The sequence below is a fragment of the Leopardus geoffroyi genome, chromosome C2, assembly GCF_018350155.1.
Source record: "Leopardus geoffroyi isolate Oge1 chromosome C2, O.geoffroyi_Oge1_pat1.0, whole genome shotgun sequence".
In the NCBI taxonomy this organism is placed as follows: domain Eukaryota; kingdom Metazoa; phylum Chordata; class Mammalia; order Carnivora; family Felidae; genus Leopardus; species Leopardus geoffroyi.
This window is the reverse complement of record NC_059333.1, coordinates 128,330,247-128,356,108: the sequence shown is the minus strand read 5'-3', so window position 1 is coordinate 128,356,108 and position 25,862 is coordinate 128,330,247. Positions and strand designations below refer to the sequence as shown.

Below are 25,862 nucleotides of genomic sequence, written 5' to 3'. Positions count from 1 at the left end.
TCAGCTTTCTGCAGTGATCGTTGTTCCAACTTTTCGCCTTGTATTCATTCGAAGTCTTGTTTCCAATTCATGTACATTAAAATTCAAGCCATTAGATTTTCCAGAACAGGGACTAATCCCCACCCACACTGCCATGTAAGCTCCCACATTTACCATTCGGGATTTTAGTGCTTCTTTGTTTCAAGGCCCTTGGGAATACTTCTTATGAGCTCTGTAATATATTGAAAAGAAGCTGTTTTACTGAGTTTTGCTAGCTGTGGTTAGCAAAAGTTTTGCAGGGTAACCTGTAATATTACCCTAAATTAAAATTATTCTTTTACTATGTATTTTTCCCTTTGTTTTAGGCACCATATGTAATGATATTATTTTGTAGCCAACAAGTGTTTTTAATCAAGAGTCAGTTCATTCATATTTGTAATTGGAAGTGATTATGTAATTTCTAGTAAATGCTTATTATTTAAATAATAACTTCCCTTCTGTTTATTTAATATTTTTAAAATTCATTTAAAAAAAAACATCAGGGTATATTTCATTTTTAACTTCTCCAGTATTTTCAAAGGCATATATACTTCTTTTAAGTATATTTGTGCAAACTTTTAAGTATTTAAATTGTTTTTAAATGAACTTTAATTATTTTAAAGCAATTTTGGTATTTGTAAGATTCGAGCATTAAAAAAACACCACCTCTTCTTCTTTTTTTTTTATATTTATTTAAATCCAGGTTAGGTAACATAGTGTAATATTGGTTTCAGGAGTAGAATTTAGTGATTTATCACTGACATATAATGCCCAGTGCTCATCCCAACAAGTGCCCTCCTTAATGCCCATCACCCATTTAGCCCATCCCCCCACCCAACACCTTTCTAGCAACCCTCAGTTTGTTCTCTGTATTTAAGAGTCTCTTACGGTTTGCCTCCCTCTCTGTTTTTATGTTTTGGTTTTTTTTTTTTTTTTAGTTTTTTTTTTAACGTTTATTTATTTTTGAGACAGAGAGAGACTGAGCATGAACGGGGGAGGGGCAGAGAGAGAGGGAGACACAGAATCGGAAGCAGGCTCCAGGCTCTGAACCATCAGCCCAGAGCCTGACGCGGGGCTCGAACTCACGGACCGCAAGATCGTGACCTGAGCTGAAGTCGGATGTTTAACCGACTGAGCCACCCAGGCGCCCCTGTTTTTATCTTATTTTTAAAAACACCTCTTCTGGGGCGCCTGGGTGGCGCAGTCGGTTAAGCGTCCGACTTCAGCCAGGTCACGATCTCGCGGTCCGTGAGTTCGAGCCCCGCGTCGGGCTCTGGGCTGATGGCTCAGAGCCTGGAGCCTGTTTCCAATTCTGTGTCTCCCTCTCTCTCTGCCCCTCCCCCGTTCATGCTCTGTCTCTCTCTGTCCCAAAAAAAATAAATAAACGTTGAAAAAAAAAAAATTTTTAAAAACACCTCTTCTGAATCCCACCCATGTGAACAAGGAATTTCACATAGCTGTGCTACCTCTCCTTAAATTCCTCTTCTCTTTGTTCTTAATTAATATGATCTGAGTTATTAGATTTAGGTTTTTGTAATTAGAATGTTAACAACATGTATATTCTTTATGGAGACTATTTTTGACATTTCAATTCAATTTAAAAGCAGTTTGCAAACATTTAGACTTCTATTTTAGTTGATTTTATTGCTTGTCACCAAAACTCGTCTCTGTCATTTGAATATATTTTCAAGTATATTTTTTATAAACGGTTGCAAGTTTTCTGAGACCTGAAAATGTAACCAAAACATCTATTGCTTTCAGTCAGCTGGAAATACATTTTTTGTGTCACAAATTTTCCCTCGTAAAACTCTATAGCTCCGGTTCCATTTTCTTTTGGAATTTAGTGTTACGAAGTTAACGATCTTTATTCTACTGTAGGTAACCTATTTGTCCATGTGTGTCCTTATACAGATGTAAGGTTTCTTTAAAATCTCCATACAGTTTGAAAACATTACCTAGATGTAATTATCAGGTTTTTATTCAGCTAAGACAAATTTTATTCTTTCATAGCTCTGCCATTACTTTCATGGCATTTGTAGTGGTACCTCTTTTAGGAATGATTTTAGGGACTCTTTCAAGTCCCCAGTCCTTTGCAAGCATGGGCACAATTTTATATATGTTGGCTCTACATTTTCTGTTTCCTATATGCTCTGTATTCTCTTTCAATGGTTTTCCTTTTCTGTCCATTTTGTAGTTATTGTTTGAAAGGTTCTGTTTGTCTTGCATATCATTCATTCATTGCTCAACAACAACACATCTGCCCTTTACTGCTACACCAAGGTGAAGTTCGATTCCGACACTGCAGTTTTGTTTCCTGAAAACCCTTCTCTCTTTCTCTTCCCATCTCTCATTCTGTTGTCTTTTCTGCTTAACCTGCTTTCTTGTAAACTTGGACCTTTTTCATGGAGTTTGTCTTCATGCATGCCAACAAGCTTCCTGAAAGTCTCTCTTGACTGTACAGAACATCATTTTTAAAAAGATGCTCCCCTCTGGGTCGTGGAGGTGTTGTTCTGCTCTTTGTTCTTCAGTGTTCTAATAGACCCTGGGTGTCATGATTCCTCTTACTGCTCCTTGAGAAGGAAGAGACTCATTAATTCTTGCTGTTTTTTGCTAGGCAGGATGAGTGGGTTGGCTTTGGGCCCTCCATCTCTCTCTTGCTTGATGGTTGAATCTTCTGTTTAGACCTATACTGGAGGGCCAGCCAATGTTCAATTGCCAGTTGCCAACAGGCTTCATCTAATGTATATCTGCTCTACTGAAGTGGCATCTTTCCCCAACCACCGTCCTGATTCTCTGGTGCTCTGATCTGATGTGTCATAGGAAAAACAACATTCAGCAGGCTGCACAAATTCCATAATTATTACTGTGCCTGCTCCAGCCTCTAGACCATCCTTCACATCCTGAATACACTGTGTCTTCACCAGCCCATCTGTCTTCCCAGTTGTCTTGCTCATTTTGGGGCTCTTCCTGGGTATAAGAAGACCTTGGGGGAAGGGAGGAAGATGACCAGGGAAAACTGTTCTTTATTTGGGCGTCTGAGTCAGGTATTGGCAGAGAGGGAACTACAACATATCTTCCTATCTATTTCTTTAAAACACATCCTCCTTATAGGGGAGAACTTGGCATATGTCATACATGTGCTTGATAGGTTGTTCTCCAACCAACTTCATCTGCCTTATAAGTATTGTCAGTTCCTTCTACATCCTGGCAATTATGTTGTCTATCAGTGTTCATTCACCTCATTAGTGTGAGTCTTCATATTTGTCTATGTTTTCTGGGATATTTTCCTGAGAAACAAGGAAAGTCTTGTTGGAAGGCTCTAACCAGAGGCCATTTTGTACAGAAAGTCCCACAATGCATTTTGACATCTGTTTTCCTAGGGAGACCATGAGATCCTCAAAGGGAGGGGCTGGGTCACAAACATCACTGGGTCCCTAGCACCTTTCAGGTGACTAACACAGAGTTGCTGCACAATAAATGTTGAAAGAGCACAAGAGAGAGGAAGATTTTGTTATTTGTCTATCACCCATTGTTAAAATGTTTTATATGACTCGTAAATGGTTTACCTGCTTCTCCAAAAGGAATTGATGAAAGTGGTATCTTGCAGCTTAAGAATCAAATTAAAGGTAACTTGGGTCATGGAGTGTATAACTAAAACTTTAATTTATGCAGTTAAGTAATATTTTTAAAAAGATGGGATAAGGGAGCAACTTAACATCTTCTCAGGTATAAGATAGCCATATAATCATCCTCAGGATGGTTACTGTTTGTCTACGCTTTCCACCACTAGGTAGAATGAAGAAAACAGCCTTAAATTACAATAAAAGGGATGTAGGTTAGAGGTGAGCAAGCACATTCTATAGGTTAGCTTTATAATGTGTAGAGTTATCAAGGGAAGTTATACAACTGTGTTCACCAGAAATCTCTTTCAGCCTTTTAGACAGACTCTTTAGAGGTGGGGGGTGAACTGATTGGCTGCCCCCAAACCATCCAGCCAGAAGGACTTCTGAGCTGTAGGCAAAGGGTCAAATCACCTTTGGGTTCCTGGGAATCCTTAGCTGCAGGCTTAGAGGTGAGCATCTATAGCTTTGAAGGAGTGATTTAGTGATATCAAATAGCTGGGTGATTAATCAAGAAAACAAGCGAGCATTTGACATCAGAGAGAAAAACAAAATAGCCTAGGAGATGCTTTGGGGAAAATAGGCACCCAGGCTTGCATTCCCCAACCAATGGTGCTTTCAGGGATATTTGCAAATCACAACCCATTGCAAGAGAAAGATCAATTTGCTGCACAGCTAAATTAATATTTAACTTGCTCAAGAAAAGTCAATCCCCTGCGTTATTAGAGAAATTAACAAAAGCCCTAAACTGATGCTATTCTTATCTGAGCCATCAGCATGCTTTCAAAGTCATCAATGCTGTTTTCCTTACCCCTTCTGATCTGATGTGCCCCAACCCCACCCCAATCCAACCCTCTCTTTTAGCCCCTCTTACCTCCCCTCTGACTCTTCCTCTTCTTGCCACAGAACCCTTTCTTCAAACAAAACCTGGTATTGATGCCCCCCGCCCCCCGATACAAAAAGCTGCTGGAATAGAAGGGAGGTCTGGGGCTCCATCCCCTGATCACTCCTGTACTTCCCCACCTGGCAGTCCCCTGAGATGACCTGAGAGCACAGTTTTAAACACCTGGGCAGGAACAGTGACTCCCAAGCCTCATTGTGCAGCAGAATCAACCGGGGCGGGGCCTATAAAATCATATTTGTGGGCCTACCTCATGCCTACTAACTTCAAATTCTCAGGAGTGAAGCTTGGAGAATTAGAAGACATTAAGTCAGAAATTCTTGTGTAATTTGCCTGGCACAGGTTGAAAGACCCTGGCAGAGTTCTCCTTGGGATCCCTGTACCTACGGTTTGCTAGGGTCTTCCCAGCGGTGACGTTTTGCAGTTGGACAGTGGTCTTCAGCCAGGTCTGGAAGAGCCACTCAGAACTGCCCAAAGAGATGTAGCAGGAGACTGTGGGTGGGAGGGACCAGCCGAGGGCCATCAAGACTGCCTGGGCAAGGAGGGGTTTGGGAAGAAGCAGAGGGCAGGAAATTCTACCCACTTTGTTTCAGTTTTGCACGTAAACATCCAGCGCAGTGCTTGTTGGCAGAAGGTGTTGAGTAAACAGAAGCCGTTCCCCTCATGTCTGACTGCACCATCTCCCTTCAGCTGTTGCCTTGCCTTCTTCTCCCCCTGGCATTGCTTCTGCCTCTGTCATCCTGCCCCACTACACTGCATGCTCCCTCAGAGCAGGGCCTGTGTCCACTGAGTCCCCACAGTCTAGTGCAGGGCCTGCCTGGCTTCATTGCAGGTACTCAATATTTGTTGAGTAAGTGGGTGGGCGTGTGACTAGCCACGTGCCGGGAAAGGGGGACCTGGGTGTGGGGGTGTGGAGAGTGAGGGGTTCAAGCTGGCTGAGCCACCCAGGCCCAGAAGGCAGGTTTCAGGGAGCCTATAGAGAAGTCTGGACACCGCGCCAGAGTGGTTGGTCTTTCTTTAGCAGACAGTGAGGAGCCACTAGTTTTCTGTGCTGGGAAGAGATAAGATCAAGTTTGGCTTCAGGAAGATTGGTTTGGCAGCAGAGTGCAGAAAGATTAGAGGGGGAGGGGACAGAAGCTGGGCAGCTATTCAGACTCCCCAGTTGTCCCGGGGAAGGAACATGGCTGGAATTGAGACAGTCTTGTAAGCCTTGTTTGGGACAAGGGCACTGGGAGGAAGATGTGGCAGAAGTGGATGCTGCCCGACATGCCTCTCAAAAGGCTGTGATGTAGTGAAGGAGAGAAAAGAGTCTGAGCCTCATCCATCCATCCATGAGTGAGGGGAGCGATGGAGGTACATGAGCAGGTGAAGCTGCCAAGGAATTGTCCAAGGACCCAGGGAGCAGAGTTTCCAGAGACAGAACCGGTGGAGGGGATCTGCTTTGGAGAGTTGAAGAGGGAACAGTAGAAAGTGGTAAGACAGTGGTAAGAGAATGGGGACCTTGGAAAGGGAGGCAAGGGCTGCAGGACAACTGTTGGTCATCCATTGGCGGGGGCAGGGGTGCTAGGGATCCAAGAGGATGATGGGTAACTGGGAGTGGGTCATTCCCACTGTGATCACTCCAGAGATGTTGGGACACCATTGGTGGTGTATGGCAGGGCAGAGGGCAGCTGGCATGGCGTCAAGATAGTTGATGATGGGATCTACCTTTCAGGTGTTGAGGCAGTGTCGGCTGGAGGGTCAGGGAGAGGCAAGAAGCCCTAGTGAGAGTGGGGGAGGAAAAGCAGGATCAGGATAGGGAGAGGAGTTTGGCTGTGACAGAGGGGGTGTGGTCCCAGCAAAGCAGAGACCACACACACACACACACACACACACACACACACACACATGGTGGGAAATGGACTTAGCAAAGCTTGAGAAGGAGGACAGAGAGCACGGGAGGGTCACCACACCTGCTCACTGTTAATTCATTGACAACTCTGGGAAGGGCTTGATGGGGAAGAGGCAGCTACCTTTGCTGCTGTTAGGCCATCCAGCAGGCCCTCCCTGACCCTGTAGGACCAGACCATCATCAGGTCTGGGGTGGGAGTGCTGGGGTGAGGACATTTCTCCAACACAACATTACAGCCTCAAGGCAGGTCCTCAGTGTAGAACACTGGCTATATTCAGAGACGGGAAGAGACAGGAGGAGAGGAAGAGTGGGAGCTGGGCCTGGGAGAATCACTCCTACTTCCGGTGCCCTGTCCCCTTGTTGCTGCCCAGTCAAGTCCTCCCAACCCATGTGTGAGGTCTCACCTGCAATTAGGGTGCCTTTTTCTGTGCCCCACTTTGCAAAACCTTTTGCTGCTTCTACTTCGATCTCTGCTTTTTATAGCAAGCTGTGTTCACCATTGGTCTCTCCCACCTGACCTGACTTCTGGGGTCAGGCCCTCTGTGGATGCTCATAGAATGCATTTGGAAGTGAAAAGTAGACAGAAACTTGTGGAGGACTGGAACAGCAGGGAGTTAGGACGCATATTCAGCGAGCTGTACACACTGGAACAGCAGTCCACAGGTTCTCTGAACCTCATTCCTTCCTTCCTTCCTTCCTTCATTCAGATATATGCCATCACCTTCACTGTTCAAGGTACTGGGTTTTCTGTAGTAACAAAGCACATATGAATCCCAAGAATGGAGATCCTTTCCATTCTAATAAGGGGAGACCCACAATGAACATATTTTAAAAATTTATTTATTTATTTTGAGAGAGAGTGTGAGTGGGAGGAGGGGCAAAGAGAGAGGGAGAGAGACAATCCCAAGCAGTCTCCACATTGTTAGTGCAGAGCCCACTGTGGGGTTAGATCCCACCAACAGTGAGATAATGACCTGAGCTGAAATCAAGAGTCAGATGCCTAAGGACAGGTGCCCCTAGACATAATTGATTAGTAAAAAACAGATGTAAAATCCATTCTGTGTTAGAAGGTGAAGTGCTGTGAATAGGAAGGATAGAGTGCACCTTCCGGTTGCACTCTAAAGGGTAGCCAGGGTAAGTGTCGCTAAGATGAAATAAGAAAAAATTGATTATTTAAAGCTCACCCAATCCTGGTGTGCTATAAGGAGGGCAAAGCGCCTCAACAGGCTCCTTGACTAGGCCTCCTAAGTCTGGGGCCTCGGGAGCTGGGCAGGCGGGTGCGCTTCTCAGAGAACACCACGAGGGGGAGCCCGGACCCCTCTTAGTGCCTTCCGAGCCCTCCCGCACAGCCTTGCAAGCAAAAGTTTTTCTTAAACTAACAATGCCTGTGTAAGGAGGTGCTCGCGCCTGATTGGACGGGGGAATTTTGCAGGTTTGATTCCTTGATTGGACAGGAGGTGTTAGGGGTGGGGAGAGAGCTGATGGTGGGGGATTCCACTCCCTCCCGCGTCAGTCTGGCCGGCTCCGTCCTCTCGTAGGCTCCGCTGTAGCTCGCAATGTGACACCAGGACGCACACGCACTCGCGCGCTCTCCCCAGCTCATACTCCCTCGCCCTCTCTCTCCCATACACGCGCACGCACACACCCACCTCTCCCATAAACACACACACACACATGCACACCCACACCCACGCGCGCCCGCACCGCCCCACGCGCGCACACTCCCGCCCACGCCCACGCCGCGCTCCGGGGAGTCCGGTCCCAGCTAGAGCGCGAAAGGATACGGAGAAGCCACCGGCGGGGAGTGCAGCGGCGCCCCGGGACGCGGCGCCCTCCCCGCGCGGCCGCCTTGGCTTGGGCTCGGCCTGGGGGCCGCCGGCCGGCGATGGCCCCGGATTGCCTGCTGCTGCTCCTCCTGGCATCCGCAGTGGCCGCTATGGAAGGTAACGTAGCCTCCGCGGAGCAAGTTGGCGGCTGGCGGCTGTATCCCCGGGGCTGGTCTGGATGCTTCGCGCCGCCAGCCTCCCGCGACCGGAGGGCACAGCTGCTGGGGAGCCCCGGCCGCAACCGAGCTCGAGGCTGGGGCGGCACCCCTGGCGCGCCCCCGGCTGGCTCTCGGCGCCAGCAGCTGGTTCGCGAAGCCCCTGGCTACCGCGCCCCGGCGCTCCTGAGCAGCTCGGGTCTCTCGGAGCTCCGGCTCGGCTCGGGGAGCGTGGAGCCCGCTGCATTGCGGTGCAGGCTCCTTAGCTCCGGGGGCGCCCGGTACTGGGGACGAAGGCACGGCTCCGGCCATCCGGCCCCTGGAGTGCGAGCGCCTGTCGGTTCCCTTCCTGTCCCGGCCACGGATGCGCTTAGGTGGCCGTGCGCCACTTCTTTACCTCTGCTCGGGCTCGGGGACTCTGGGCTCGGCGGGCTAGCTCTGAGCGCGGGGACCAGACCTCTACCCCGGTGCCCCGAAAGTGGCCGCCGGCGGAGAGGGACTGAGTTCATTGGCCGTACCCTCGGGGGACAGTCTGGTGGTCCCGGAGCCCGCGGGAGCTGCATCTTTCCTGGGTCAAGTCGGGGCGAGGCGGACACCTTTGTCGCCTCTTGAGCCTGGGAACGGGGGTGCTGTGGGGCCCCGGAGGGGAGACTCGCCGGCCGGGAGGCAGCGACACTCCCCCTGCTACTTCAGCCTTGGCTGCGCTTTGGGCTGTGGCCGGGCAAGCGCGCCCCGCGGGCACAGCGCCTGGCGCAGCAGGGAGCACCCGCGCTCCGCGGCGCCCGCGAATCCCTGTGGGAAATCCCTGCCTTGCTCCCCGCCCCCCGCCCCTCCCCCGCCCCTGGTCCCAGCCGCTGAGCGCGGGCCGCAGCCCCTCCTGGGAACGCGGCTCGCCCCCGAGCCGAGCGGAGTTGCTGGGGGGAAACCACTGTCGGGGTGGTGCGCCGCCACGGCCGGGCTCGCAGCCTCGTTTCCCGGTGGCCGGCGGGTTGAAACTCCGCGGAGGGACTCTGCGCGGGAATCACGCGCAGCGTTCTGAACTGATGGCTCGCTGGGCTGGTCTGTCCGGTGCCTCGCAAGCTGTTACCGGTTGCCCAGCGGAAACGCCCCCACCCCAGACACCGTGGTCCAGCGCTCCTGACACCTCCGGAAAGCGCTGCCCTTCTCGGAGCGGAGCTGGGGCATTCGGGGCCCCAGGGCGGGGCTGATTCCTTCCCCGCGTGGGGAAGACCACCGTGTGCCGCGTTCGTTCTGGTGGCGGCGCGGGGGTGCGACGATGAATGCCTAGAAAGCTCTCACTTGCTTTTCTGAAGGTGGTTTTTTGTCTGCCTCCCGCTGCCCTTCCCGGCTCCTGGTCTTTGTGCGGAGGGGATGCATTTTGGGACGTGCGGGGACTAGAGCTGTGTGGAGCGCGGGCGACACCCCGGAGCAGGGATGCTTGGGTTTGACTTACAGAGAGGCAAAGGCGGGAGCAGTTGAAATAGGACAAGCGCAGCGTTTCACACTTCCAAACCGGTCAGGACAACCTGGGTGAGCGAGCGTGAACAACGGGCTAGGCGAGGCTGGACTTTGTAGCGTCCAACGTCCTAGCGTCTTCGCGCCCACCAGAGGGTCAAAGGCTGAGCCTCGGAGAGCAGAGGGGTGCCCACTTTGGGAGCCTGGTCTTGGCACTGGGTCTCCATCGATGAAAGGAGGGCATGCAAGCGAGCAAAATTGTTCGAAGAGCAAGTGCGTGGGAACCCACGTCTGGATGCTCGCAGTTGCCTATGTAGACGCCTTCTTGGCTCCCGGTCGGCTGCTGGGCTGCAGCTGCCCGAGGGAGAGTGCCCTTGTACGGGTGGCGCCCAGCCCTGTATATGCGCCCTGTCACTAGGTGTCCTGGAGTGGCTCCTGTTGTGGGAGTTGTGTTCCTTCTCGGCACACCCCCAGCAACTTTGCCAGCAGCCTGGCAAGAAGAGCCTGGCTTTCTAAGCTGAAAATCTCTCCAGAAAGGGTTAAAAGAAACACCACATTCAGCAGAATATTAAAGCAGCCCCATCGTCCCTGCTCAGTGCGCAGGGATAGTACACACCATTCACTCCTATCTCTCCTCCAGCGAACACAGACAGGTTCATTTTCTCCTCTTCACACGCAGAGCCGCCTTCCCGCCTGCCTGGCTGGGCTGGGGCCAGCGTCATTGGGTTTGTGATGAGTGAGGGATAATTATCAGAAAAGTGGATCAATGAGCTGCCTACACAGACAGCAGATCCCTCCCAAACTCTGCTGTATCTAGGGGTGCCTCTCCTTGCTGGTTTGGCCCCTTAACCTTTTTTCCCTTAGTGGGGCTCTGGTGGAATTGCACTGGGGCAAGCAGCTCCAAAACCAGGCAGGTCCTTAGCCCAGGCCAGGGCAGGAACAAAGGGACAGTGGCAGCCATGGGCCAGTTGGGGACACTTGGCCAGACAGGCAGGCCCCTATGAGATTCTCTGCCTGGGCGGAAGGAAGGGGCTGGTTGACATGAGGTGTGGGAAATCCACACTGAAAGAGAGCACCCCTCCCTTCCCTCCCCTTCCCCATTTCCATTGGCTCTGCTTTGTGGGGAGAGAGATGGCATTGTGGGGGGCGGGGAGGAGGCTGCCTGGGGCTTTTAAAGTCTATTTTCAGAGGAGAACAGGGCAGCCTGGGAGGCAGGGATGCTGAAATCCTCTGGCTTTCCGGACACAGAACCGGTCTCTTAGTCTCCAAACACTTGCCTCTTCAAGCTTAAGTCCTTTCACACTGTGTCTGGGGCTTGTTGAGAATGGGCCGCTGGTGTCTACAAGGGAAGACAACCACCTGCCTTCTCCGAGCTGCCCTTTGGCCTGTGCAAAACAGGGTCTGGAGACCTGGCCTTCTTTCGGGTTGTTTCTGCAGCAGTGGGACGTGTTGGGCTGGCAGCAGAACGCCCGCCCTCAGAGTGGACTAAGCATGTTGGCCTTTCTGGGAGGCAGCCATCTGGCATCACTGAAAGCTCGTAGCATCTTCCCAGCCCCACCCCTGGCATCCATGAATGACCATATACCTGCAGGTGGCCTCACTGTTTGGACAATGGCTGACCAGAGCTCTCCCAGGAGATCTGCTTTTAGGTGTGGCCTGCAGTGAAGTCCTGGGCTTGCCGTCCTTGAACATACACATGTGTTTGATTTGGTGGTAGATTTCTCAGGGCCTGACAAATAGTGGGTTTTCAGTAGGGGCTGTTGATGCATGAATACACAGCTGAGTTACTGTGCTCCTTTGTGGAGCACACCTTAAAATACAAAGGCACTGAGTTACACCATATGCACTTAAATCTCCATTACAAGTTTATGGGGAAAAACCCCCATCCTCAGCCCCTGTGTCTACAACAGGCCACCAGGCTAGGCACTGATTGGGTCTTTCTGCATTTTATGTTACTATTTCTTTGCTGTGTGTGCATCTGTTTTGGGTATCTGTGAGTGTACATGAGTCTACAAGCAGTAGCAGGCGCCAAAGATTTAAAAAAATGTCTGGGAGAGACAAGTAAATTTGAGGAAATTCTATTAGGTGATTTTATTTTCTATGCATTGTGAAAAGGTGGCTATTACTCAGTGTTTGTGGAGGGACCCCCTCAAGCCAGTGAGTGGAATGCTGGTGAGGCAGGGCAACGCAGCTCTGGGTAATTGCTTGAGAAAATTCTTGGCAGTGTAAACAGCTGCAGAGATTGGACCCAGCCCCAGCTTGAACCTTCTGGGTTGACAGAGCAGAATTGTCACCGGTGATGCCCAGGGACATGAGGAAGGCCTGCTGGGCCACATAGTATCCTGCTCCAGCCCCTCCTGCCATTTGTTGATCTGTATAAAACCAGACCTAGATCCCAGAAGCCCTATCCTGGCCCCTCACAAGTATGGATCCTGATTACCAACATGTGCTTTGGGAAAGGCCCGTGAGGCAGAGATAGGATACGGCATCCTATACAATTGTACCCATCCAGAAGTAATCGTTGATAAAACAGATTGGACTGAAGAAGGGTGGTGTCAAGGTGTGCATGACAGCTCCATGACCCCTTCTTCTGGATCTAGTGTGTGGACCCACCCCCACCCCATTCACTAGAAGCTACCTCTTCTCTAGTTGGTTGACTGAATTTCAGGAACTTGGGGTAGTGGAGGAGGTGTAGGGTCAGGAATGGGGTCTGACTATGGGATGGGGCGGAGATCTACACAAAGTGGAGACAGGCTGGATTGTGAAGGCAGATTTTTCATCTTCCAACTCTGTGGCTGGGGAAAATCAGTCCCCCGGGCCAAGTGTCTTTCTCTGTACAGTGGGTCATGAAGCTCACCTGTTCCAACCTTAGAAGTTGGGCAAGTTATGTATGTTATGAGGATACACCTGTACTAGTTCAAAACTAGAGATGCTGTTAAAGTCAAAGATATATTTTTATTATTGAATCAAAACAGTCATCTATAACTGTTCTATAAGAGTTCTTAATACCGCTCAAATTCAGGAACATAAGTCTTTGGCAGTGTGAGCCAAGGGTTAAAGCAATTTTAAAAGCCAGAAGAGCAGAGTATCATCTTGGGCAGTGGTTCTCAGGCTTCAGGAATCTTCATGGCATCTAGGCAGTTTTTTGTAGGCTCATGGGCTCTAACCCCCAAAGTTCAGCAGGTCTGGGTGGAAATCTGTTTCTGGCCTCCCTGTAAAGATCCTGGTGTAGCGCTTCCTGGAAACACTGCCCAAGGGGAGGTTCTCAATGAGGCTGCAGCCAGAAATCATGGGCAGTCTTGCTCCCCTTTGTACTTACTGAGTCAGAATGGCCTGGAAATCTGTATTTTTAACAAAGGGCTCCAGTGATTCAGATGCAGGCCACCTGGCACCAGTATATTTGGGAGCTGCTGGTAATAGCCAGCACTTAACATAGGTGTTGTTCTAGGTACTTTACATAAGTCAATTCATTTAATCTGTATAACGTCTGTATCAGTTAGGCATTGTTATCAACCCTACTCTCCCATTTTTCAGGTTAGAAGACCGAAATACAGAGTAGAGAAGTCATTTGATAAGGTCACATAGCTAGTTAAGTGTCAGTGCACTTGAACCCAGGTGGTCAGATTCTGGGATCTGTGTTCTTAACCATCCACCTTACCTCACCACTTTTGTAGGCTTTGTGTGAAGAAAGGTTCAGATTGGCCTGAATCCACAGGCTGAAAGAATTCTGATGCCAACTCGGCCATTGAGTACTTCATTGATTACTGGACACTCCATGCTTCCATGGTCATGGGAGAAGGGATGAGTGAAGTGTTCAGATAACTCCAACACTTCAGCTTGAACACCAGTCTCCGTATAGCTCCCTTCCTGCCCCTTCTTCCCACCTCCCACCCTACACACCTACACACACACACACACACACACACACACACACACTGCTGGAGACCTGTACCACAGCATGGCTTATGATCAGGAATCTAGTAGAAGGACTGGAGTATCTTTCCTCCTCTCCTCTCCCTGCCCTGGCCAGCTTCCCAAAGAAGAAATGATTAATGGCAAGTGTCCCCAAAGGGGATGGGTGTGAGCACCCTGTGCATTCTGGGAGTAGTGGAGGTGGCACATGGGACCCTTACCTGTCTCCACCTGATAGCCTAGAGCACATCCGTCCACCTGGATTTCAGGAGTTTGCATTCCTTGGAAGAGCTCCCTTTATGTCTCCCTCTTCTGCACTAGCCACTTAAGCAACCTGAATATTTCTGTTAGATTTCCATGTCTCCAAAGGTGGTGGAGAAACAGAGCATTGGATGCCTGCCCTTCTGAGGAAATTACTATAGTAATAAAGTAACGCCCTGGGAGAGATTTCATATTTAAAAGCAAAATAGTACATGAGAAATTCCTCAGCTCCTTTTGTGGATTCCATTTCAATTTCAGCAACAGTTGGGGCTCTCGGTCAGAGTGTGTTTGTGCTTGGAGAGGGGGCATTGACTGGCCAAGTCAGGGCCACCTGCTCCATCAAAGACCCCTGACACCTGACGTCTGAGCTGCCTCGCTGGCTTTAGTGGATCACTCCTCTGGGGATTAGAGAAATGGGAACACACTTTCCAGGGAGGCCTGGAGGATGGGGAGTTGGCTCTTTGCTAATGGAAAACTGCTTTCCACCTGGCCTAACACACAGGGAGCAACCAGATGCATCTTTAGCTCTCTCCCTCCCTGTGCCTCAGTTTTCTCATTGCTGAATCAGACTAGAGGAGAGGTTGTTAGGGTGGAGAAGGTTAGCGGGGGTTTGGGGTGGGGGCAAACCCCAGGGTAGAAGCAGTGTAGAAGTAGGAGGTGGACAATTATAGGATGGTCCGGGGCGGTGGGGCATGGTGACCCCCTGGCTAATTGTGGGTGGGGTGTGGCTCCTCACAGACTGGCGGGATTTCTGCAGGGGCAGCTCAGGACCCAATTTTGGGGCACCGGAGATGAGTGAGGGGGAGCGTGGCTGGCATCAAGAAAGGCCTTAGCCTAGTGCCTCCCTCAAGTTCCCTGCTCTAGGGACCTCCCACTGGCCAACAGCAGGCCCAGTCTGTGTAGGTGGTACAGCGGGCCCTGGAGCCACGGTCCCTGCTGGCCACATGTGGTATCACCTGCTGGGTGTCTCTCAGTGCAACTGGCTTGTAAGTTTGCCTCCAACTTAGTGAATGAGAAGGTTTTATTTCCACAGCCTAGAAGAGGCATCTTGCTCACCTGCTCACTCACTCCCCAGCCAGCACGGAGCATTCCTCACCTCTGTGAGAGAACGAGCAGAGCTGAAGATGTCGGAGCCTTTTACCATACTGTAAGACCCTGCTGACCAGTGGGGCTTCAGGCCAATCTGTTTGCTAAAGAGGAAAGAGGATAAGAAGAAGGACCTGTTTCCCCCTCTGTCACCTGTAGCCATGTTCCGGTCAGTTGAAATCCCAGCAGCACAGACAATGCCATTAGCAGCTGCTTAAGGAGGCCGCACTGTCCCCTCATGGAAGTTTCCCCTAGAGTTCTTGGTAGCAGAGCTGGGCCAATATGGACACGTACAGGAAATTTCTTGAGAATTACCAGGACTCATTTCTGCCTGCAAATTGCACCTGAGGCCCTGATCTCTCCTCTCTCCCCTTCGGCTTCCTGGCAGCAAGTGAAAAAAATGACTGATGTGAATTTAACCTCCTTACACTGCTTCTCCATCCCCCAGTGGAGGTGATAATGAGCAGAGAAATGGGCAGAGGCAGGTGACCAGGAGGGGAGGGGGCGAGTGAGGGGAGCAGGGGCCCCAGGCTGTTGCCTAACATTAGTCTCTGAGGTGTCTTGGGGCTGTGTAAGCTCCAGAGAGTCAAGACAAGGGGTGGGACATAAAAAGAAGAAACTTTCCAGAAATCCTATACCCTAGTGGCACTAGAACCAGAACTGAACTAAGTTCTCATCTGCCTGTCGAGCATTTACCACATGCTGGACCCTATGTATATCTTGATCCCCATACGCTTAATATTGAAGCATTCATTCTCCCATTTTATAGGTGAGGAAGCTGAGGCTCTGAGAGTTTAAGTTACTGACTCAAGAACTAAGATGCAAACTCAAGTTTTGACAGGTTTGACAACTCCCCAGGCCTCTGCTTCCCAGTTCAGCACCTTTTCCATTAACGTTACTTATTCATAAATTAAATCAGGGCACATCTATTAAGCACCAGCTGTTTACTGTCCTGCCAAGTGCTGTCAAAGGTACCAGACAGTGCCATGGGTCTCCACATTTAGGTCCTTTGGCCAGGCTCTCCTTTTGCTCTCTGGAACTGCCCCACCTGTGCCCCAAACTGGAAGAAAACCTTTTTGTATTTTCCTACATGTACTTTGCCTTTCCCGTGTGCTCCCCAGCAGTTAGATCCCCACTGTGGTCATTATTGGTTTTCTTTTTGCTGGATGTCCATCTGGCTCTTGTCTCTGATGAGCTGTTTTGCTTAGGTGATTGCAGTTTGACATCTGTGCCTGGCTCTTAGTGGTGGGAGTTGGAGGACCGTGGGGAGCGGGGTCACTGTGGGCCTCCTGGAGCTCCGTCCACAGGCCCACCTTCCAGGGGAAGGGAGAACTGTGGGTGCTTACCTTTGGAGACCCCACCCCCCGGGGTTCTGTCCTGTGGGCCCTGTCCTGCCTGGGGCTGTGTTGCTTCTTGAGTTCTGGCTGTTCCCACCCACCTTGCCGGACGTGAACACCATGACATCAGAGAAGGATGTTGGGATTTAGCATCAGCTTTGAGCATGGAGGGACATGTGGGAAGATTGGGAGGAGAGCACCTCAGTGTCCTAGTCTCACTGGACAGTGGTCCCCCTGGAGGCTGTGATTGTGGAAAGGGCTGAACAGGAGCACCAGGAATAATTGCAGGCAGCCCCATTGACAGTGGAGGCTGGGAAAATGCCTTATCTGCGAGAGGCAGCTGGGCCTTGCAGTTAATTATTCTGTTGTTTTCCTCTCGCTGTTTTTCCAGCACATCAAGGTAGGACCTTTGCCCTTGGCTTTCTCATTGAGGCTAAGGCTGGAACTGGGTGGTAAGCTTGGAGGAGGGGAGAAGGAGAGAGGAGGAGCCTCACTGGGGAAAGGTGGAAGGGGAGCCATCCTGGGATGCTTTCAACCTCTTAGGCAATGCGTCGAAATGGTCTGGGTGGAGGAGCACAGGCTGTAACTTTTGGGGCAGGGAAGAGGGTTTCAATAGCATCAGAAAATCCACTGAGTTTTGGCGGACGCCCAGGGGCATGTGTTGGGCACAGGTCAGACCATATTTTGGGTATCAGACCATAGATTGATATTTCAGTTTACCTTGGCCACTGCCTGTGAGTCTCTTCCAGCATCTTCATGACCAGTGGAAGACCCTTCACAATCTAGGTCCTCCTTTTATCCTCTCCTCCTGGCCAGCAGCATCTCCTGCTGCTTCGTTCCCCCCTGCTCCACACAGCACACATGCACACACACTCCACAGGTACACACACCCTGAGCAATATCCCTATTTCTTTTTTCCCATCTGTGCAGAGGCCAAACTGAGCCTTCTGTTGCTGTGTGCCTCTGGGTCTGCACCTGCTCACTCTGCCTTTGTTATATTTCTCACTGATCTTTTCCTGGCTAACCCTAACTTATTCTTTAGAATTCACAACAGTGGTCACCTTCTCTTGGAAACCTTCCTCCGAGCCCCAGTCTGGATTAGGTGGTCTGCTGGTCTCTACCACAGCTGCCTCTGCCTCCCTCTTGGGGAGTACATTCCCCACTGGTCAATACTTGGATGTTGCTTTTGCTGGATACCCCATAGTGCTGTGAGCCTCTGAAGGGTAGGGCTCTATCTTAATTGTCATGATATTCCCAGCATGTGGCACATAGGTAGGTAGAATCAACAAGTATGTGTTGTGTAAAAACCTGAAATCATGTCACATGTGGTAGTTTAAAACATCTCTGCAAAGTTTTAGATGCCCTTCTTGTCAAAGTATGAAGCTCATTCCTCTCCTCTTAAATATGGATTGGCCTTCTTACTCCATCTAATGAATAGAACATGGCAGAAGTGATCCTGCGTAATGTTGGAGGTGAGATCATTGAGGATTCCAGCCTCTGCCCTGCTCTCTCTCTCCTGGCCTGCTTGCCTTTGTGACCCAGCCACCATATTGTGAGGAAGCCGAAGCCACATGGAGAGGTCATGTGTAGCCCCAGCCCCAATCCCAGCTCACTGCCAGCATCAAATGCCAGACATTGGAGTGAGGGGGTTTCAGATGGTTGTAGCCCCCATCCTTCCAGCCATCCCTGCTGGCTCCCATTGGGAAGAGACAGGCTTTCCTCACTGAGCCCTGTCCAAATCATAGATTTGTGAACAAAACAGATGTTGTCACTGTTGAAAACTGTCAAATTTGGGGTTGGTATGGTATGCAGCAATTGATGACCAAAATATCCTAGGAGAAGTAGTAGAAGAAAAATTGTTTAGAGAAGACCAGAGGGAAACTGGGGAGGGGGAAGAGATATGTTACCTCATTCATTCAACATCTACCACATATTTGTTAGCCTACTATGTGCTAGGCAGTATGCACAAAACAGGAAATGTTCCAGCTCTTGGGAGCATCCAGGTGGGGAGGACAGACAGTCATTAAGATAACAAATAGTATAGAATCTAATTTTAGGAAAGTACCATAAAAGGATAAACAGGGCAATGTAATTGAAAGTGATGAGGGCAGGCTTGGACAACTTGAAACTGGGGAGAGGCTGGGGAAGGAAAGGCATCTCTCTGTGAGTATGTGAAGGCTGGTCTTGCCAAACAGGCTTAGCTTTACTCTACATGCATGATAGTTTTTGGCTTGATTATGAACTTCTTTCCAGCAAAGCTGAACCAAGATGGAATAGGCTGCCATGAGGGGTGATAGAGCCCCATCCCAGGATATCCAAGTGAGGGCTAAGCCACTTCCAGATTAGAAAGCCCAAATTCTATAAGAGGGAAGGAAATGGGGGGTGGGAACAAAGAGACCGAACTGACGCCTTTGCTTAGGAGCCATCAGTTTCATGAATACTCATGCAGAACACATTCATTGGGCATCTGCATGAGAAACATTGTGCTTGACACTGAAAACATGAAGTAAAGAAGACATAGCCTTTCCTTCAAGAGGCCACCTATTAATAGACTGGTGGGGGAGACAGAACCATGCAGACTACAGGCTGTAACAGGACATATGATGGAGTCTGATAGATGTGGTATAACATTTACACATCAGCTGCTAGGAGAAACCAGATGAGAGGGTCATATTTCTAGTGGGAAGGATTTGAGGAAGGAGTGTGTATATGTGTGTGGGCATGTGTATGCGTGTGTGTGTGTGTGTGTGTATGTGTAAGAGAGGGAGACCATATAGAGATACAGGGTGAAGCTCCATAGAGGTAGGGTAGAAGTTTGTCAGGAGTGGTTAGGAATGAGAAACCAAGACTGATAGTTATTCTTACTCTCTGTGTCATGAGGGTAGACATCCAGAGCTCTTCATCAAGAGCTTTGCCTGTTTTATTAGCCAGATCTCTGGCTGTAGAGACACATGTTCAACTTAAGCTGAAGGAAAGCAAAGGGTAGGGGTGATTATTGGCAATTGTTATTAGTGGACAGTTTGGGACTTAGGTTGTGATTATACCTAGGGGCACCAGGGCTGTCTCAGACTCAGTCTCCTTTTTCTCATACCTTAGCTCTGTGTCTGTGTCAGGAAGGGTCCTGACAGAAAACAGACTGCTCTCTCAAAGGGTTATTTGAGGAGAGTTTAGTGAAGAGACTCTTTACAGAGTTACGAATAGGGTTAAGGGAATCACTAAGGATGGAGACGCAGCCAGAGGCTGGCAACAGTGGGAGGCCATGACTCCCCATAGCCAGTGGGCAAGGGAAGGGAATGATGCTTGGGGGCCTGGAAAGAGCTATAGCATGGGAGAGGGCTCCCTGACAGGGGCTGTAGACAGAGGAATGAAGCTGCTGCCCAAACCATGCAGGGGCAGAGATGGGGCATTGTATTCCCTGAACTTGTTCACCTCTACTTTTTCTCTTCGTGCCAATATCTCCCATTGGATGAACTCAACAAGAAGGCATGGGGTATGGAAGCCTGGTTCAGAAAGGTCAGTCTCCTGAGGCTCAGAAGAGGGCAAAGAAAGGTGGAGAATGGATCTGAAGGGACAATGAACAGAGCCATTTAGGTTGACTCCATCCTCAGACAGGCCTTCTTGCTATGGTCATGTGGCCACTGGCAGCTCAGGCTCACATCCTCTTGAAACTTCAGCAGAAAGATAATGGCTCACCCCCAGGAGCTGGCCTTCCTTGGATCCTAAGCCTCTCTTGTGAATCAGGCTGTCATGAGGATGATGGAATGCACTCATTGGCCAGGCTTGGGCACACAGCTACCTATCTCTGGAGCTGGAGGGAGGTGCATGGCCTGTAATGAGGGCTGGACCACCACAAAAAGTCAGGGTGCCATTACCAGATGCAGGAGTGGGTGCTGGACAGTATACCACATTTGCTGCATAACTGATTCATGGAACATAATGGAGAACTAGTGTGTGCAGTAAAGGAAAAGACCCAGAGTGCAGGTGGGGAAGGGGCAGATAGAGGGGGTTGTGTCTGTGAGGGTCCTGGTGGAAGATACGGGAAAAGCTGGGGAAACTGAAGGTGATAGAGAAAAGTAAAAACCCAGGAAGGGAAAAGCTGGGGGTGGCTGGGCAAACAGCTTCTTTCTTGATGAGGATGTTCCCTGTCTTCCTAAGCATCATGATCAAACTCAAAGTAATGAACAGGCAGACAGCAGGGGTGTTTGGCTAGAGGCAAAGTGATTTTAAGACCAGGGTATCTCAAAGCAGACTCTAAAGGAGGAGGGCTCCTTTTTGGGGAAAGATGAAAACACAGTGCGTGAGGGGCCATACCTCTTACTGTAAGCTCTCCAGGTTGTGACATAGCTATGAGAACATCTTAACCTAATGGTTGCATGTAAATTGGATACCCAGTGGAGAGCAAGAACAAAAGAAATGCGAACTCCTAGGAACAATGAGATGGCTTAATTCCTTTCAGTTCTCAGCATTATCTTATCAATCATGGCTTAGCCTTACCTGGAATTTCTGTTTTGCATCAATAGAATGTGTATCCACAGTTTTCTGTGTACATTTTGTCAAGGGTTTAAGACTTGTATAACGATGGTAGACCTTCAGAGTCCTTTGCAGACTCTTTCCTTCATACTTTAGATATCTCTTCCTCTCTTGAGGAATCTGCTTAGAATACATCAGAGGAGGACTCCATTTGCCCTTCCAAGTTCCCTGCTCTTGGCTCCAACTTTCCTCTACTCCCAGCCAAGCAGAAAAAGAACAGTTAAATTTTTTTTTTTTTTTTTTACACAGTAGCACAATGCTGCTGCTCTGCATGAAAACCCATGGTTTTCTTTTTCCAATCAGAAGAAAGTAATTTTCCTTTCACTCACCTGACTAACTTGTTCAAAGCGTCCCCTCCCCACCCTTTTCGGATATCTTGCTGCTAAGTATTTGCCAATTCATTTGCATCTCAATGGTTCCTTAGCAACTATCATACCCTCAGGATTAGGTACAAAGCTGCTCTCTGACACAGACTGCCAGGGCTACATTGCCCTCTTTTACGGTGCCTGAGTTACCAAACCAAGCCCTACCCAGACACGAAACAGGTTTACTCACAACATCACATGGGTTCTGAATTACAATGCAGTGCCTCCTTACCTTATCTGAGCATGCAGACTTCCAAGTGACCCTTGCACCGAAATGCCCCCCAGTAACCTCGTAGCTCCTGAAAACTGTCCTCTGATAACATGTCTTCAGAGAGAGAATCCCAGATCTCCACATTGGAGAAGAGTCCTGTCTTCTGACAGGCCATGAATTAGGTCCTTTTTACAGATCTGGCGGCTGAGGTTCAGGGAAGTGAAATGACCGCCCCAAGGAGGGGCAGGCACCTGGAAGGCACCAGGGCCAGATGAGAGCTCAGGGCACCTCTGCTTCCTGGTCCACTGTCAACGTGCTGCAAAGAGAGACTCCCGTTTGCTGCCTATTGTGGGCTTTCAGAATAAATTTAAAGAAAAAAAATTTTTTTTTTAAGCATAGATATGTGACTCTATTCAACTGCAGTCCTAGCAAATTTCAGTTCTCACCGAACTAGAGAGTAATTGCCCACGTGAATAGGCCAAGTGTGTGTGTATCCCCTAGTTTCTCTAGTCCTGGCAGTTGATATTCTTCCTGTTCTTGGGCTTGTAGCTGAGGGCAGTATGGGTGGGGTGCGGGAGAGCCCAGAGTGCGTGTGTCTCTGCGTGTGTCTGTGTGTGTATTTATTCAGACGATGTAGACAGACAGTGGCACTGGACCATTTAGCAAATTAGAGTATTCCACCCTGAGGAGGTGGTGCTGTTTCTGTAACAGCACCAGGCATCCACCACCGGGGCTCACTGGCATGGAACAGCCTGGCAAGTGGAAGGCACTATTCAGAAAAGGACAATGAGAACAGAGCTCATTGTACGGTAGGGCTGACCTTTGCGACTCCCACTTCATGTTGTTATTAAATATCGGGAAGAGACTGAAAGAACAATTATAGTATTGTCATAATGTATAAGCGTAGAAAGCAAGCCATTCCCAAGGAGGCTCTGGCTCAGCTGAGCTTGACAAAAGCAGGGGACTCAGCTCCAGTGCTTATTTTCTTCTCATCTGGAAGTTGTCTCTATTATTGAACACAGCAGAAAACCATGAACGTGCCGCGTGCAGTTCTGCCATCACGGGCTCCAGAAAGCCAAGATGTCAGGGAGGGAGGGGGTGGAGGTGCTTGGATTTCTGCTCGTGTCCCTGTCGACCTCACTGGTGGAGTTTTGGCTGCAGCTGTCTTGATGTCTTGATGGCCTGGGCTTAGTGGGGTGCCGGCTCCAGGGGTCCTGGGGAGAGTTTGCTGAGTTGAGCTGGCTTCAGGGCTTTCATGGGACAGTGGGTGACTGGCTTTCCCCTGTAGAGAAGGATCACAGGAGCTCCTGTGGCCACTCCCTCCTGCACACCCTCCCAGCTACTAGGCCACCTAACCATGCTGATGACCGGGGCTCACCGCATTGGTAATCTTAGCAGGTGGGATTTCCACACCGGGCCTTGGTATTGCCCTCTGGCGTCACACTCTCCCCTGGAGAGCCGCATCAAGACCAGTGTCTCTCAGCCTCATTCTCATCCTTGCTGCTCTAAGGAGTCTTTAAAGACCTTTTCTTCCTAAGCACGTCATACCCCATGAAATGTTAATACCACAGATACACTCTACGTGTGTTTATATGTTGGGGCCCTTTGAAGGACCACAAACCATTGTAATATCTAAGTGTTTTTGTCCCCCAGTGTCCCCCAAGAAGCAGTTTTCACTCCCGTTCAGAATATATAACCAAAACGAAATAAAGCTGGCAGCAAAGTAGCCAGCCCTCAGCTGAGTTAGAGCACTGCTTCGCACCATCTGTTTTTCCGTATAACTTTTACCAAGGGTGGCACTGACCCATTGGGAAGAATGTTCCCCTTGGCTGATCCAGAAGGTCCCCTGCTGGCTGTGATTAGCCTTTAATTGTTGGGTCCTGGGGCACAAGGGAAATCAGTAGGTGTGGAAGTATTTCAGTATTTTAACAAGCATGCCTTTGCCAGGCTGTACTTTCTGGACATCAGCCCTGAGTATACCAGTTTTGAAAATAGTTTCTTGAGTCTGTCTGGGTCCATATTTTAGTGTTAATTTGAATTAAATTTTTTTTCACTTACATTCCAGTTAGTTACCATACAGTGTAATATTAGTTTCAGGTGTACAGTTAGTGATTCAACACTTACATACAACACCCAGTGCTCATCACGAGTGCACTCCTTAATCCCCATCTAGGTCCATTTTTTAAAATAAATATATTTTTGGAATTTGAGAAACTTAACAGAAGACCATGGGGGAATGGAAAGGGAAAAACAGTTATAAACGGAGGTAGGCAAACCATAAGAGACCCTTAAATACAGAGAACAAACTGAGGGTTGATGGGGGGTGGAGGAGAGGGGAAAATGGGTGATGGGCATTGAAGAGGGCACTTGTTGGGATGAGCACTGGGTGTTGTATGGAAGCGATGAATCATGGGAATGTATTCCCGAAGCCAAGAGCAGACTGTGTACACTGTATAGCTAACTTGACAATAAATTATATTAAAATAAACAAATAAATAAATTTTCTTGAGGTATAATTTACATACAATAAAATTCACCAATTTTAGCTGTAGAATCCCTTGAGACTTGACAAATGAATGTGGTTGTTAGCCACCACACAAACACAACACGGAACATTTTCATTACCCTCATGTCCCTTCTCTGTTATTCCCTTCCCTCTGCCCTTGGCCGCTGGCATCCACTGAGCTGATTTCTGGCTCTCTATTTTGCCTTTTCCAGAAGTTCACATAAACAGAATCGTAGCATATATTTGGCTTCTTTCACATAACGTAATGCGTTTGAGAACCTCCATGTTGTTGCGCGTATTGCTGGTTCCTTCCTTTTTATTGCTGAATACTGTCCCATCGCATAGATAAATCACGGTTGGTTTATCCATTCAATAGTTGATGGGTGTTTTTTTTTTTTTTTTTTTTCCTAGTTTCTAGCTTTGGGGCTTTTATGAATAAAGCTACTGTGAGTACATGTCTTCCTGTGGACACAAAATGAAAAATAGGTTTGCATTTCTCTTGGGTAAGTGCCTAGGAGTGGAATTGCTGGATAATATGGTAAGCGTAAGTTTGACTTAATGAGATGGCCAATTTGTCTTCCAGAGTGGCTGCTCCACCTTGCATTCCTACCAGCAATGTATGAGAGTTCCAGTTGCCATTCTGGTGGGTATATAATGGCATCTCATTGTGGTTTCCATGGACATTTCTCTAATGACTAATGATGTGCTTTTAACATGCCTCTTTGCTATTCATATGTATTCTTTGATGAAATGGACGTTCAGATCTTTTGTCCATTTTTGTTAGGTTGTCTGTTCTGGGTCCATTTTCAACTTGGTTGTTCGGAGGTAACAGAGGAAACCCCCCTCCCCCCCACTTCCGCCTGACTGTTGGGTTGCTGTGTTGCGCTCAGGAGACCTAGGTTGCTACCTGCTTGGTCCCATGCCTGGCGTAGGGGTAGGTATGGACCATGGTCTTCTCCACAAGAATGGGTGTTACTTATCAGGGACAAAGTGCATCCCCATACAGGGGCCGGCACCTTGAAAGTGGGCTGTTAACTATGGCACTGTGTGAGCCTCCATAGGAAACCATAGTTGAGGTGATCTGGGATTGTGTTCCCAGTGTTTATTTTCCACATTCTAACCTTGTCTCCACCATACTTCTGGGTATGAAGGAAGGACCTGTACCCCCACCCCTGCCCAGCTTTGCAGGGGGAGCTGTGTCTCCATGGTGACAACAGAAATCAGGTAGAAATCTCCTAAGGGTTCTGCTTCCCCAGGGTATTTCTATGACAGGTATCTTTTGGTTTGGGGTTTTCTTTTTATAAAGAAAGGCGTGATTCCCCTAGGAAAGGTGCTCTGATCCTACACAGGGAAGCACACCCAGGCTCAGGCTGGACTCTCAGGCCTGGGCGCACTGGGCTGGCCATCACCTTTCTCCTGCCGCTCCAACTCCTGAGGGGTCTCCCAGCCCTTCTGCTTTGTGCTGCATTCAAGCTGAGGAGGATGCCTTTGGCTCATTTCTGAACTGTAGATGACAGACTCAGGATCCCACGTCTTTCCAACACTGGGGATGATGTTCATGCTTCAGCCATGCTTGCTGTTATTTGCGTGATGATCAGTGATCACAGTAATCATGGGGGAGGTGACATGTGACAGGGATGAAAAGGCCTGCTGTGGTGTCATCAAGGATTGGTGTGCTCTGCTGGGCCCCGCGTCACTTCTCACAAGCGCCTCTTATGCTCGTGAACAAAGCTTCTATTGGTGCTGCCCCACTTCTGGCTGTGGGCATCACAGGCTGCCTGAGGGTCC

At 49.2% G+C, this 25,862-nt stretch overlaps 1 protein-coding gene across 1 annotated transcript in view; it reads left to right on the top strand.

Annotated features, from left to right (window-relative positions):
* Positions 1 to 7,407: 7,407 nt before the first annotated feature.
* Positions 7,408 to 25,862, top strand: part of EPHB1 (EPH receptor B1) — a 432,420-nt gene continuing 413,965 nt past the window's right edge. The window contains exon 1 of the mRNA XM_045503564.1: positions 7,408 to 8,373. Coding sequence (XP_045359520.1) covers positions 8,316 to 8,373 — 58 coding nt within the window. The 5' untranslated portion in view covers positions 7,408 to 8,315. The remainder of the gene's footprint in view (positions 8,374 to 25,862) is intronic.